The sequence below is a fragment of the Peromyscus eremicus genome, chromosome 4, assembly GCF_949786415.1.
Source record: "Peromyscus eremicus chromosome 4, PerEre_H2_v1, whole genome shotgun sequence".
Classification (NCBI taxonomy): domain Eukaryota; kingdom Metazoa; phylum Chordata; class Mammalia; order Rodentia; family Cricetidae; genus Peromyscus; species Peromyscus eremicus.
In genome coordinates, this window is record NC_081419.1 from 32,257,331 (window position 1) to 32,273,357 (window position 16,027).

General features: G+C 42.5%; 1 protein-coding gene across 4 annotated transcripts in view; it reads left to right on the forward strand.

Annotated features, from left to right (window-relative positions):
* Fmnl2 (formin like 2) overlaps nt 1-16,027 on the forward strand; it is a 295,345-nt gene that overhangs the window by 185,383 nt on the left and 93,935 nt on the right. For all 4 annotated transcript variants that reach the window (XM_059260472.1, XM_059260470.1, XM_059260468.1 and 1 more), the window contains exon 3: nt 12,035-12,115. In XM_059260472.1, the coding sequence (XP_059116455.1) occupies nt 12,035-12,115 (81 nt within the window). The remainder of the gene's footprint in view (nt 1-12,034; nt 12,116-16,027) is intronic.

Here is a 16,027-nt window from a genome sequence, read left to right on the forward strand (position 1 = left end):
GACATTAATATAAACTGGTTGTTGGATAAGTAAATAAATGTTTCAAAGTTGAGAAAACAAAATGACCCTTTGCCATCTGATATTTGACAAAGATGCCAAAAATACACACTGGAGAGAAGACAGCCTCTTTAACAAACGATGCTTGGAGAACTGGATGTCTCATGTGGAAGCTTGAAATTAGACCCACATCTCTCACCTGCACAAAAATCAACTTCAGATGGATCAAAGACTTTGATGTGAAGCCTGAAACCCTGGAACTGCTAGGAAGCATGGGTAGTGCGCTGTAAGATACAGGTGTAAGAGAGGATGTTCTGGATCGGACTCCATTTGCTCAGGAACTAAGGCCAGTGCTGGCAAATGGAAATGAAAACCTGTACAGCTAAGGAAACAATCAAGCGAAGAGGAAGCCCATAGAATGGAGGGGAATCTTTGCCAACTACACATCAGACAGAGGACTGATATCCAGGATATACAAAGACCTAAAACAACGAGTCAAGAAAACAAATGACTAAATTAAAAAGTTGGGCTACAGATCTGAATATAGAATTTTCCAAAGAAAGAATAAAAATAGCTAGGACAAATCTCAAACAGTGTTCTGCATCTTTAGCAATTAGGGAAATGCTAATTAAAACTACTCTAAGATTTTATCTTGCACTAGTCAGTATTGCGAAGATCAAGAGGACAACTGGCAATAATTGCTAGTGAGGTTGTGAGGAAAAGGAAATACCCATTCACTGCAACTGGGATTGCAACCACTGTGGAGAATTCTCAAGAAACTGAAATAGATCCACCATGACTCAGCTGTACCACTCCTTGGTATCTGCCCAATATGGCATATGACTTGATGTTCTACCCTGCAGATACTTGCTCAACCATGTTCACTGATGCTCCAGTCACACTAGCTAGGATTGGGGACACCCAAATGTCCTTCAACACATGAGTGGATAAAGAAGATGTGGTACATATATACAACCAAATCCTATTCAGCTGTAAAGAAAAATGGTCATGAAATTTGTAGGTAAATAGATAGAACTATAAAATATTCAACTGAGTGAAGTAACCCAACCCAGAAAGATAAGCATTGCATGTGTTCTTTAATTGTGGATCCTAGCTCTGAATCTGTAGATATGAGTATACAACATGGAGGAACCACAGATACCAAGATAATAAAAAGGACCATGAATGGGGAAAGGTACTCTAGAGAGGGTGCAGCAGGACACAGGCACTGTGAAGGAGGGATGGCAAAATGGGGGGGGTGCTTTAATTTTGGAGGAGGAGCTGAGAGTAAAAGAGGAGGGAAGAAAGATAAATAATACAAAGGATAATTGAAAAAGCCATAGAGAAACTTATGTTTATTTATATAACAAAATCTCCAGTATCAGGTATGGGAAATCTCCCTTTGAATTGTCAGAGGAGTCCAAGAGACTCCCCAAACTCCCCCAAAATATAGGCCGTTGTCATTGCTCTTGGTTGCCTTCTATAACCTGAAGGTAAGACCCTGTTGAAGAAGACACTGCATACTCCGCATACGGTACTTGGAGGAGTCAAGCTGGAACTGACCCGGAAGCCTCTTCTTGAGGACTGTTCAACTCTCATACTATCTGACGGTGTTATGTAAGCTGCAATGGGAGAAAAGCAGTCGGGCTGTCGGCCTACCAGCACAACAGCAAGCAGCATGGCAAGATATATCCCCTGTGGTACAATAGTGGGGGCAACCAAGAGCTGTTTAATGGACGTACGGCCCACTCAGTCAGAGGGACTTCATGCCTCGTACTGTAAACCTAGGTAATTAACAGTCGCTGTTGGGGTCATGAACTCTAGAGGAGAATCTACTACTGTGCTTTCCTAAATGTCTAATTTCTGTGTTCTAAAGATTTATTCTTATAGCACAGGTAAATGTAACCCTTACCCCTCATTAAAGTGGCTTCTTTTAGAGCAGACAGAGAACATTACAGAAATTCACAACTGGTCAAAATATAGAGAGCTGTAGCTGACTGTGGTGTGCCCATCCCTAATTGATGCACCAACAATACAACTCTAGACCTAAGGCCTGAGAGATGTCATGGAAGAGGGGGCAGAAAGACTGTAAGAGCCAGAGGGCTAGGTCTTCTGCTGGTAAATAGTATCTTCTTTATAGTACAGGGAAGCTGCAGCCATGAAATCCCAAAAATAGGACTGACAAACCAACACACCGACACTCTAGTTGATATGCCAGTGCGTTTGGGAGACATCTCACAAGGCCCCACCACTAGATGAAGAACTACAGGCTATTAATGGCTACTGAGAAAGGGAGAATCAGTCTTCTACAGGGATGAACCCCTGGCAAGTTATCCTATCCCAAATGGTCAGCCCTAAACACATGCATATATGAGCAATACGAATGAATTTAGCAGGTTGTATTCATGCATGTGTGAGGGAGTGTGTGTGGGGAGAGAGGTGGGGAGAAGTGCTCATGAATTTGAGATGGAGTTGGGATAACGAGGAGGAGTTGGAAGGCAGAAAGGGGGTTGAAATGATGTAGATAGAGTACTCATCTATGGAATTGTCATACCCACCCAGATTTAAGCAGACACATTTTAAAGCTATTAGTTCAATAGAAGGTTAGTCATTAGAGAATGCAGAATGAGGTGCAGAGGTGTGGATGAGTTTCCCCAGACAGATACTTCATGGTAATTCACTGGGTTGGGGAAATACTTAAAATGGTTACTGTTATCAATTTGTCCGCTCTGTTCCAGCAGTGTGCCAGGCAAGAACTGACTATGGAGCACAGTTCTTTTTTTTTTACCAGTTCTTTTTGTTTTCTCAAAGATATTTTTATCCTGTGTTATCTTTTGTTTGAGACTTTGAAGGGCCCATCTTTCTTTTCTCAAGGTCTTCCGGTCTCAGCAGAGGTTCTCATTTAGTTACTGTTGCTGTTGCCAAGAAGACAGGTTTCTTTCGGTTTCCTCTCCAGGGTCCTTCCCTGTCCATTAGGACTCGTTCCAGGTCTGCAACTGCTTCTTCTAGAACCCTGGAGAAGCCATCAAAGGAGCAGATGCCAGCTCCCCGGGGATGGAGAGTTTTGGGTTTTACTATTGCTAGAGTCCTGGAAAATGTTGTGAACTTAGAATTGAGTTTGTGTCTTTCCTTTTCTGAAGTGTTCCTTGTCATACGGCTTGGTAGAGAGTGGGGAGGTGCTGCCTTTCCACGTAGGGATAGAGTGAGGAGCAAGGAAAGGGAGAGAAATGGCCTAAAGAGAAAGGAATATATTGATCTTCCTCACTCTCTTCCTCCCCTCCCCTCCCCTCCCCTCCCCTCCCCTCCCCTCCCCTCCCCTCCCCTCCCCTTTCCTTCCTACCACCCCTCATTTTCCTGAGAGAATCTATTCCAGGCTGGCTTTGAACTCAGCAGGACTTTGCCTAAGCCCCCCAATACTGGCATCACAGGTGAGTGGCCAGCTTATTAGTGCTGTCTGAGCATGTCCTGTGACACAATGCTTGGTCAGAAGTACTGTTTGGCATCCATGGCTAGAGCTAGCTGCCAGAGGCTGTCTGACTCAAAGCCTTAGGCTTCCTTTTGCCCCAAAGAACATAGTATTGGTTACCTTCTTGCCTGGTAACTGGTAATATGAATGGAATTGTACCTTCCTTTTTTTTTTCTTTCTTTAAAATGAACATGTAGAATTCCAGCACTTAGGAGGAGATTGGCTACATAGTGAATTTGAGGCCAGAATCCACCCAGCCTTTTAGGAAAAAAGTAAAAAAGAAAGATTGGGAGGAAAAAAACCCACAAATTGGTTTATTGCCTGAGTCATGTGGCATGAAATAAACGACTTGTTTATGTGGTTTGAAATACACTTTATTATAAAGGCATATTTTGTAGTCCTGGGGACACTGTCACAGGATATGGAGAACATAACAATTGAAGTATTGTATGTTTGACTGGAAGTGACTTTTCAATCAAAATTTATTTTATTGCACTATTTATTTATGTTTGTGATGGTAGACACCTCATCTCATATACCAGGCAATCAGTGTACCACTGAGTGGAGAGCCAGGCACACAGTAAATTTGGGGACATTTAAGTATGTTAGCTAAGAATTTCAGAAGTGTACAAATACTGCTTTATATTGTCTTAGCACTTGGATATGAAATTCAGTCTTTGTAGTGGAAACCTGGTTTTTCTCATCTTTCACAAAAAAAAGAAAAGAAAAGAAAAATAACTTCTGAATGTCTTGTGAATAGTTGAGGTGTTTTGGTTTTTTCCTTCTTCAGTGTTTTGCTAAAATTGCCAGCAGGTGACCTCAGAACACCTTGTAATGCTGGCTCCTGGGTCACCGTTAACTCAGCGTATGGTGCTGGCACCATGAGAGTGACATGCTAGGTGTTGTGCACAGCATCCTTCAGAGAAACTCAACGTCATGGAGTCTGCACATGAAACAGAGCTCTCAGTTCTGCGTCCTCTGTCACCTGGCATTCAGGAAGAGCTTTCAAGGGAAGTGTTGGAGTCCTCACTGCAGCAGTGAGACAAGCTTATTTTGCTTACATAGAGGAGAGCTGCGTGACTTGATTTTATTTCTAATGATCCTGTAGATACTGGAGATGCAGCCGGACAATCGGAAACTTGATTAGTAACATGGCTTGGTGTTTTCTAAGAGGACACTGATATGAAAGGTAGGGAGAGACTTTATACCATGGTGAATGCTTGTGGTGGACAAGACCAAAGGATGTAGCAACCATCAGTTACCGGAATACCGTGGTGATGAAGGAGTTTCTGCCATGTAAGTGAAACCTAGGTCAGCACCTGCTTAGCTTTGGAGATCAAGTGAAATCAGTTCAGTTCAAGGCACTAAGGTGTCATCTTCAGGTGTTTTCCTGGAAGCCACTGCTTGTTTCTTCTCAGTGACATCACCACCCAGTTGTTGATGATGCTCTCCTTAAAGGATAGCTTTCAAAATCTAAAGTCTTATAGGATGGACATTGCTCACAGGTGGAGGTGCGCTTAGCCAGCACATGTCCTCTACAGAGACCCATTTAGTAGGGCGTACTTTCAACCCCCCCCCCCCTTTTTACCTTACCTTCTTAAGTATTCCCTGAGTACTTGGTCTAATGACTGATCTTGATTATATAAGCAAAGAATGAGACTGTTTACCTAATCTTGTGATCTGAAGATAGAAACACAGACTTGAGGCTGCTTGGGGGTGGGTTGGGGAGACTTTTGCATTGCTGTGTCAAAATACCTGCTATAAACAATTTAAAGGGAGAAAATGCTTTTCTAGGTTCACATTTTCAAGGTGTCTGTCATGGGGATGGGGATGGGGACAGCATGGCAGCTTAGAGCAATCCGAATCACAGTGGCCAGAAGCAGAGGATGAGAGGGAATGCAGTTGAGATCTAGGCACCAAGTGTTCTCCTTCAGTGACCTGCTCCCTTTCATCATCTCTGAACAGTAGCATCATATTATGAATTCTTGAAGGGTTAATTCATTCAGTAAGTCACAGCTCTCATGACCTAATCCTCTCTGAAAAGGCTATCACAGACATGCCCAGAGGCTCACTTCACTGATCAAGATCTTTCTTTCCGTTTCCCTCCCTCTCTTCCTCTTCTACCTCCTCCTTCCCTCCATCTTCATTAGAGCCCTGTTCCTGCTACCCAGTGTTTTATTTTATGATACATGATCACCTCTGAAGGACTCTTAATGACCCTCAGTCTTTAGTCTACTCTGAAGGTATCCTTAAGTAAAGTTCTTGGGCTGTGTAATAAATGGATAGAAGGTTTCATAGCTCCACTTTTCAGATGAAGAATCAAGGCTTTAAAACAAATAGTACTCCATATCTGCTGCAGAGCCTCTCAGATGCGAGGCAAGTCCTCTGTCGTTAGCTCCCCACCCCATATTATTCCCCAGCCATTTTGGAAAATGTTCATGAATGCGTAGACTATAGTGATAGATCAGCTACATTTCAATATCTTCCTCTATCTCCACTTGGCAGGCACACCTATTTACTTTGCAGATCAAATAAAGACAGGAATTCAGTAATTGTGAGTAGAAGCTAAGGTATAAATCTGTACTTAATAAGCTTTCCTGTCTAGATTACATATATGGAGAACTTAAGACAATGCAGATTCCTAGGTAGTTGATGGATTAGGTGAAGAGAATTTGTAGTTTAATAAGCACCCCCACTTGTAGTAGGTAAAGGGTTTTGGTTGTTTGTGTTTTAAGAAATATCAATCTAAAAGGAAATCTTTGGTTGTTGAAATAGGAGAACAAAGAATTTGGAGGTTAATTGGAAGCTTGTTCCAGGGCCAATTTGACATTGCACTATTGTGTCTAGTTCCTAGATCTGCAGTCACAATAACAAGGATTTATGGTGAACACTGCTGTGTTCCAGGCACTGTGGTGGTCGACTTTGTGATTGGGACCACCTGAAATCGCCGACCAATTTTGTCAGGGTGGCCTCTTCTATCACAAGATCAAAAAATTCAGTGGGAACACTTAAATTGAGAAAAAATGATGAGTGATTAATAGGATTAAGCAAGCCTAATTAATCCAACACATTAGAAAATGAGTTATAGAATGTTTTGATCAAAAAAGCCCTGTTGAACTAGATTGAGCTAGAAGAAGCTTTTGCTAGTCTAAATAACAGAGATCATTTGGGAAAGCCTCATCAAAGTTGTTTTCAGTCTGAGAGCTGTAATGGAACACTTGAATGCCCTGCCCCCCTTGCCCTGACTAGGAAAGTGATTTCCTATTGAACTGAAGAATACTTCAAAGCTCTCCAAGAAATCATGGCTGGTGAAGGAATCTGGCGTGCTGATTTTTCAGTTCTAGTTTTAGGCAGAAAAGGACAGCTCTTAATGTTGGGAGACGAGAGAGGAGAGTTGTACAGTTTTGTCCATATGTATTTCTGTTAGTTAAGATTCTGCGTTGACCCTGTTGACGATCCGCTCTTCACTAGCTCATTATCTGGCACCCTCTCTTGTCTGCTCCAGTGCTGGCCTGAGATTCTCTGTGCCGTGACTTTTCCTGCACCAAGGTCCTGAGACCTGGCTTTTTTAAAGCCCCTGAAGTTACATTCCACGCACTTCTGCCTTTGTTCCAGGCTCATCTGGAACACTTTTTTGTCTCCTGCCTTGCACACACAGACTCAGGATAGCTCTGTGTTGCCTCTCTTTCAACATTCAATCCAAACCCTCTTTCTCCAGGGAGATCCCTTTGATCAGCACAGTTGGAAAATGCCTCACCTCTCTTTGAACTGAGGAGGATCACATATGGCTCTTATCATAGTCAACTTTGTATTAGAACTCTGTGTGCTCTATCACAGACACGACATTTAACACCCTGGAATTGAAGAATTGAATTTATTTCTCTCTGAGTTTTAAAATAATAGTGTTTTCTATTATGTGTTCTGAATGAGTGGAGGAATAAAATGACCATTAAAAATTGATATTCATGTGAATACCTTCAAATTGGGAATCTAGATAGGATAGCAGGATTTAAAATGTTCCAAGGAAGGGGCTTGCTTTGCAGAATGCTTTTTAAAATCTAATAGCCCCTAGAGGGGCTCTTCTGAACAGGTGTAAAGCTAGATTGGCTTCTCCTAGGTCAGTGGTTCTCAACCTTCCTAATGCTGTGACCCCTTAATACAGTTCCTCGTGGTGTGGTGACCCCCCCACCATAAAATTAATTTCATTGCTGCTTCATAATTTTAGTTTTGCTACTGTTATGAATTGTAATGTCAATATCTTGGTTGTTCGAATTTTAAGATGGTCTTTTGATAAAAAACCCAGAGCCAGATATCAGGGTGAAAGCTGAAAGATCAGAGAAGCAGAACAGCCAGCCACTAGCTCTTACTTCTACGGAATCCTCAGTCTAAAGAGAGAGATCCTGTTTCCTCACGCCTTATATACCTTTCTCTGCCCAGACATCACTTCCTGTGTGCTTCCCAGTACTGGGATTAAAGGTGTATGCCACCACTATCTGGCTCTGTTTCCAGTGTGGCCTTGAACTCACAAAGATCCAAACTGATCTCTGCCTCCCGAATGATAGGATTCAGGGTGTGTACCACCACTGCCTGACTTCTATGTTTAATCTAGTGGCTGGCTCTGTCCTCTGATCTTCAAGCAAGTTTTATTGGGGTACACAATATATCACCACATATCTTATATGTAGGATATCTGATATGTGACCCCTAAGGGGTCGTGACCCCAAAGTTGAGAACTACTGCCCTATGGCGCTGGCTTCTTCACCAACTGTTAGACCAAGTGGGTAAGGGTTTAAACGTTCGCCCCACATTTTCCTCCATTGTCCTCTCTTGTCTCATTGTGCTCTCCATGCTCGTATGTATCCCTTCTAGAGGTGGTGCCATATACCAACCTCTCTGGAATTTGTGATTGTTTTGGAAATAAAAAAAAATGTATGTTCTTTTGGGACTTTTGTTCATTCCCTGGGAGTCTAGGTCCACTTATGTGAATTATTCTTCATTTGCATAAGTCGTTAGCTCTGTGAGGGCTAGTGTGGTTCAGTTTACAATAGTTCCTCAGGCTAAGGAACACTGATTGCTCTTGAACCCACCCACCCTTGGTCAGTGCACACTTAACCTTTCCTATACAGTAAATCATGTACACTATTGCACTATTTCCTTTCAACTTTTCTGTGATTGCTAATGTCAGAATTTCCCGTTTGAGAGAGTGACATGATCCCCTAGAAGACATGGAGTGTTCCTCTCACTGTCCGTCACTTAGCATCAAGCAGATTAGAACTAATTTGCAGATTAAACTCACTAATGGCAATTATACTGGTTGTAACTGTGGCTTAGTGGAGACCACAGTTTGCTTGCTTAGCCTTTGGAAATAATACCAAGTCCAAACTAATTCTAATTTCAAGGAAAAGAGCAATAAATAGAACACGTGTAGTAAGCTTATATAACAAGGAAAGTTCTTCCTGAGTTTTCACTTGTGTGAATTATTGTGGAGTCAGTATAATAAAAACATTAAAATAGCATAGTACTGGCTTGTAATTCACTAGGGCTCTTGAAGCAATGTGTGTAGCTCTATTATACACTCCTGAAATAGGACCAGATTGGGGAGAGACTCGGCAGTCAGTGTGTATCTTAACAGATATTCATTTCTTGGCAAACTCTTGTTCAGATGTTTTGCTAAAATATCATTAGGTCTCAGAATAGTAAGGTATAAGACAAAGCTGAATGGAATTTTGTTTAATTTTAGGATTATTTATTCAAATACTGTTTGTGGAGTAGAAATGATTGAAACATTGCTTTTTATAAATCCGGTTCACACCAGATTAACCTCAATTTCCCCTGTAATGATCCACAAAAACAGAGAAGGTATAAAGTTTGCAAATAGTTTTCTAAGTGAGTGGAGTGCCCGATTCTGAACCTTTCCACCTGAAGGCCTTCAATGAGCAGCTTCCTTAGATTTACATGTTCAAGGTGACAGTGGGACCCAAGAAAACAGTTCAGCTGCTTTGAAAGGAACTAATGCTGCTTTTCTGAATGTCCCAGACAAGTCCTCAGCATAGCTGGGCTTCAAGTGCTGTGACCCCTAATTACTCAATACACTCGTGTTGTGGCCCCCACCATTTAGTTCCTTCAGGAATGGCCTTGCTTTTTTCATTCTGGTGGCAGTGAACTTGATCCCTAGCCACTAAGTGGCGTATAGTAAATTCTTTATCCTTTCTCTTATCTGCAGAGCAGGTCTGCCTAAGCAGACTCACCTTTGGGGGTGGGGCACTTAATGAGAAATGTAATTATGAAGGCGGTAGACAGCTGTGGACTCGAGGGGCCTAGCATAGGCTCAGCAGCAGGTGCCCTCAGTACTGACATGAATTTGACCAATTTACACGTGCAGCAAGCCTGCTGTACCTCTGCCCTGGGCAGAGTGTTTCTTGTTGCTTGTGGGGTATTTTTAGACTCTCAGAAGCTCATCTTTTGTTGCATGGTGTCAAATGCCTGTAGTCCCTGTGCATGGGAGGCTGATGTAGGAAGACTTCACCCTGTCTCAAAAACAAAACATACTTGACACTGAAATTTTGAGACACATGACAGATCTGAGCTCCAAAAGAAACTCAGTTCTCTGAACAAACACCGTTCTATTTAGTGACATTAACGAAGATAGAACAGGTTTCTGCTCTACTTTTGTTTTTGCTGAGATGGAGGCTTACAGCACTGCCCAAGCAGGACTGGAATTCACAATCCTCCTGCCTCAGATTTGTAAGTAGCTGAGATAACATGTTTCCACACCCACAGATTGTTTCACTTGAAAAAAATTTATTCTATGAAATTCAAGATGCACATGCTTATATAATATAGAAAAAAGAACAAGAGTCAGAGAGTTGGAAACTTGAGCCTGAATCTTTCATGTAATACATGGATCTTGCATATAATATAATGTGTATACCCTATGTATGCAATACATATCAGTCTACAGATACAATACATATCATTCTAGATGACACCAGGGAATTCACTCACTCACTCACTTTCCATTCTCTTATCTATATAATACTTAATATAACTACCTACCAGTAAATAGTCTTGAATGAGCTAAGCCATTTAAAGAATAAAGTGTCATTTACAGATAGGTTAATCCTTGAGAAACAAAGTTCGACCCTGGATGAAAAGGTGATTATGTTCCCAGACTAGAATGAAGAACATTTCCTTTACCAATGAGAAGTTTTCTAATCTCTCCCCAGGGATGTGTAATAATTAACGACAGTGTGCTGTTTTCTTCTTTAGCTCTATAGAGACACAGCTTATATCTGATCTTTTTTGAATGAAGAGGAAATATTAATAAAGTGTTTCACTACAAGCTGCTTACTCAATTATAAAATCTTAAACAATATGGTATTTTCTTTTAAATTTTATTTATTTCTTGTCTTTTTCCCCCCAGAGCTGAGGACTGAACCCAGGGCCTTGTACTTGCTAGGCAAGCTCTACTACTGACCTAATTCCCCAACCCCTAAGGTTTATTTTTAATTAATTTATAATTGCATCATTTCCTTCCTTCCTTCCTCTTTTTAATATTGCCCATATCCACTGCTCCCTTTCGAATTCATGTCCTTTTAAAAATTATTATTGGGAATTTTTATAATCATTATAAAATAACCAATTATTTTATAATTAATTATATTACACTACTATATAACATTTACTCACTGAGATCTGCCTGCCTCTGCCTCCTGAGTGCAGGGATTAAAGGTGTGCACTACCACCACCTGGCCTAAATTTTTCATACTTGTAAAACACAACATATATTCAGCTGCTCAGGCCCATATAGCCCCCCTCAGAATTTCCCTTCCTGAGTTTGAACCTTTCTTCCTTCAGTCTTTGACCTTGGCTTTGATCATCACATGTGTTTGCATGCATGTGTGTTCTTGTGTTCATTTGTGTGTGTGTGTGTGTGTATATATATGCGTATGTGGGTGTGTGTTTGGGATCTTCAATTTGGAGTCCACTTTAGGAACCTAGTAATGATAACATGCATGCGTGTTCACGTACTCCCATAAATGTTCCCACATTCCATCTACCCTTTCAGCAATTCATTACTCATTTTCAAAAGAAATTGGTTTTATCCAGTCTTGACTCAAATATGGTTATTTTTAAAGGTAACATATTCCAAAGTGAAAGATTTGCCAGCGTTGAAGATATCTCAAGGAACTCACTAGAAGTACACAGGAAATATGAAAAGCAATGGGCAAAACATTATTCTTCGAGTGGCAGCTGCATAGCCTGCAGGGAAAGCAGCCCACATTCTAGATTTGGGAGGACATGGGTTCAGGTTCACTGTATCACTCACTAGTTGTGTTATGAAAGACAATACTGCATTTTTTTTCAGTCATGGTTTCCTCCTGTGCAAAGAGATTGATCACATGATCTATGCAGACAGAATATAACCAGCCCATGATAGTTATGAGCAAAGCCACATTCACACTGGGCTGTGTTTGGTTATGAGTAGTGACACTCATGTGTTTCATGGGGCTGACTGTGGTATTCCTTCATACTGTTTCCGCTGTTTACTTAAGTTTGTGTGTCCCGCAGGAGCGATTCCAGGTAAAGAACCCTCCCCATACATACATTCAGAAGCTCAAAGGCTACCTGGATCCAGCTGTAACCAGGAAGGTAAGGGAGATATGTTTCTATTCTTGGCTGTTTGTTGCTTCTTCTTTAGTGGGCAGAGTCCTGCATCATACTTTCTTTTGTGTTAGTGTTTGCCAGAGCTCCAGGCAAACAAGCTTTGGAGACCTTCAACATGAGAAGACAAAGGGGGGAAAAGTCTTCAACATGTCCTTCTGATGGCCACTGATATTGTCAGTTCCTATTGCTCAGAGTAGTGAGTCCAGTCCTGAGGTGCTTTGGCCTCTAACCAAGAAAGCCTTGCAAATGCAATGTTTGTCCTTCATTACTTGGTACCCTTCTAGATCCCTGAAAAATCACTGGGGCTGTCTCCCCCCCACACCCAGCTACTTACTGACATCCTGTATTGATACTTCAAGCAGCTTTCTCAGCCTCAGCCCCAGCCCCAGGACCAGCCCCATCCTCAGGCCCAGCCCCAACCTTAGGCCCATGCCCAGGCTCAGCCTCAGTTCCAGCCCCAGCCCCAGCCCCAGGTCCAGCACTGGCCCCAGCCCAGCTCCTGACCCCAAGAAGGTAAAGAGGGAATAGCTGATTTCATTCTTAACCATCTCTCCTTTTACAGACAAGCCCTGCTTTGTGTGGCTGCACAATTGGCTTAAGCTGATGCCTTGTGGTTAAGCATGTCGCCTGGCACAGCCCTGCAGGCTGGGTCAGCCCTGGGATGGCTCAGGGCAGAGCTGTCCTGGATGACTGTGGGTAATGACACTTTGTACCAGATAGTGCTTGTTTCCCCTTGGCCTTTACAACTCTCGCTTTCAAGGCTTCTCCGGCTGCATTCCTGTGCTGTCAGTGGTGATTCGTGGAGAAGAAAAGCACACTTCTGTTGGTTAGCTGTTTCCACGGTCTTGGATCACTCTTCTCTTTCCTTTTTTGTTTTGATTCCCTCTCTCTCCACTCTGCCCTCCTCCTAACTTTTCTCTCTTTTCTGCATTTTTCCATTCTAACTGTTCATTACCCAAATTGTCCCCCCACCCCCTCCCCCCCCAAAAAAAGAAATGTCCTGCAAGTGTAGCTCCCATTCCCCTGGAAGTTTCCCGAGTCTTTGTCCTCTGGTTTACTTATGGACAAAATTTCAACAATGGAAACGATGACTGAACTTTGAGATCCTGGCGCTGGAGAGATGGCTCACTGATTTAGACACTTGTTGCTCTCTTAGAGGACCTGGGTTCGGTTCCCAGCATACACGTGGTGATTCATGCACGTCTGTAACTCTGGTTCTAGGATATCCAACACCCTTTTCTTACCTCCAGAGGACATCAGGAATACACGTGGTGCACATACCTTCAAGCAAGCAAAACATACTCATAAAATAAATAAGCTTTTAAAAAGAAAATGGAGAACCACACTTTGGTTCCACGACATACAGTTCTTGAATGTCCTTTGTTTTCCCTCATCTTCTGTGAATGTGTCTGGTCATATTTCTCCCCCTCAGAAGTTTGCTGACCATTTGTAAAAGGTCTGCATTTAACACCCCACCCCCCTACCCCCGTGCACTTCAAAAAGTAATAGCTGCTTAATTCTTGTTAGTTTCTTTGATTTATTTCTTAACCTGAGCATAGAGCAGCCTTAATTTTATAAGTTAGTGAATGCCATGACAGCAAGCACCTCACACACAAAGTATACCCCCCCTCTTTTTTAAAGCAGTTTTGTCTATACTCTGTTTTTGCGAGGGTACTCAGTCCATACCAAAGAGTTCTGCTGGTCCTTTAGGAATCCCCAGACTTGAGAGGATGGTTGAGCACTCCAAGGTCACTAGGCACACTTGTCCTGAGTGCATGTGATACACTTCCAGAAATGGTTGCCTGGGCTCCCAACCCCCCCCCCCCCCCCAGGAGACAAAGAAAACCAAGCGGAAGAAACCAGGGATCATCTGTGTTAAACGTTTCACTCCTTGCTGGATCACTTACTAAAGAGGAATGGGCCTGGTGGTGGTCATATGAACCACTGATTTCTCTGTCCTGACCCATGTGTCCACCTGAATGTGCTTGTTGGAGAAATGAACTGGATGCAGGATTAGCACCCCAAAACCCTGCTGTAGTAAGATTTCTATCAGGACCTGTGAGTAGGAAAAGATCTGTTCCGCACAACATAATTGTGATGCTTAAGCCCCAGAGAAAAAGGAGATTTGTTTGGAATAAGGCATGGTTTTCAGTTAAAATGAGCTTAAAATTCTCAGCTGTGGTCCGGTGTTGGGGAGTGTTCCATCGGGCCTTTAAATTTTAGCCAGACTGTCTAGGCTGAGCAGGCTTCCTTTAACTGTGGTCAGGGTCCTCGAATAGTTTATTCATTAATCTTTTGGTCAAATTAAATAGAAGATACTTAATTTGCCCTTAAAAAAAAAACAGCAACAACAATCCCAAGCACATTCTGTTTAGAGTAGCTCTAAATTGAAAGCCCCCAAGGTAGGGAAGGCAGAGCCTAAATTAGATATCTCTGAGCCCAGAACTCTATAAACCAGCCTCCTCATTTTATACCAGTTGTTATTAGCCTGTGCCTGGGGGAGGCTGTCTTCATGTCTGCCATGGAAAGAGGTTACAGACCATAAAGAAAGGAGTCTGATCTTTGCTGACTCTACATTTGTGAGGAAAAACTTACAGTGTGGCTCACCCAGGCTCAGCTGCCTCCCAGGGCTGTGCTGGCTGTCTTGTACCTGAGAGGAGAGAGAGAAGATGAGGACTGCTAGGTAGTGGATCCTTCTTGCTTTCCTGCGGGGCCTTATAGATTCAAGGTTTCTTTTTGAAGAGCTTTAAAATCTTGTGGATGTATTTCAGAAGTACAAAGTGTTAGTATTCACTGTTTATGTGTTAGCGAAGAGGATGCTAAGGCTTCTCTGCATTCCAAAACCAACCGAAAGTTGAGCTCCTCCCTGGAGAATGCAACACAGCAGTGAAGTCAGTTTAGTTTGTCTGTGTAAGACAGTTGCAGAATTACAGTGCCCAGCATAGCCGATGCATCCAGCATAGCCGATGTCTGATGAATGCTCTAGCTCAGTGTTTGACTTAGTTGCCTTGGTAGGCTGTGTCTCTGTTTGTGTGTATGTGTGTATATAGCATCCATATTAGTCCGCTTGTCTCTCTTTTCCTCCCTCCCTCTCTCCTCATGCCCTTTGGTTAGACCTCTTTACAACTAAATTATCTTTTCAGTACTATGCTTGTACTCTTTGTAGAAGATTATCAGGGGATGGCTTCTTTGAAGCTTAAGGAAGACTTAGGGAGCATCAGAGACTGCTGAGAACCTATCTGACATCTCTTAACAAGCAGCTTGGAGCATTGGTACCTTTAGCCAGTCCCTGTGTCCTGCTCCCTCTTTCCTGCCTAATCCCATGCTTAGTGTACTCACTGCAGGGAGGTGGTCAAGGAGATCTCTCCAAACCATCAATGGCCTTGCCATTTGTTAGGTCTTTCTTGGCAGCAGAAGCAGAACACATATCTTTTTTCCTTATACTTGGAATATTTTTATTTCCTATATCCCACTGTATATTGGTTACAAAAACCCAAGAAGATATTTTTATAGTGTTTGCGATAACAGTTATAGCAACTTCAAGAAACAAGGGACTTTGAGAAGAGGAGAAGGGGCAACAGGAGCCTGCTTGTGCCAAGCAGTGCTGCTGGTCTCCATGGGCAACTGGTTCTCGTGCTTGTGACGTAGCTCTCACAACCCCACAGTCTGGAATCATGCTACCAACCTTCTTTTCCTTCTTGACTCTGAGTGGTGTTCCTCTGAAGAGTAGGAGCCATGCTTAGTGGCCTGGAAATGGAGGCCTCTATTCTTACTGCACTTGGTGGCAGCAGAGGACAAGTCCTTCATAACCTGAGCTGAAATTCAGGTTATGGAATTCACAGAGCTTTTTCTAGTGAGAAAGGAGCTTGAGGGGATCAGGCCACAGCACAGATAGCC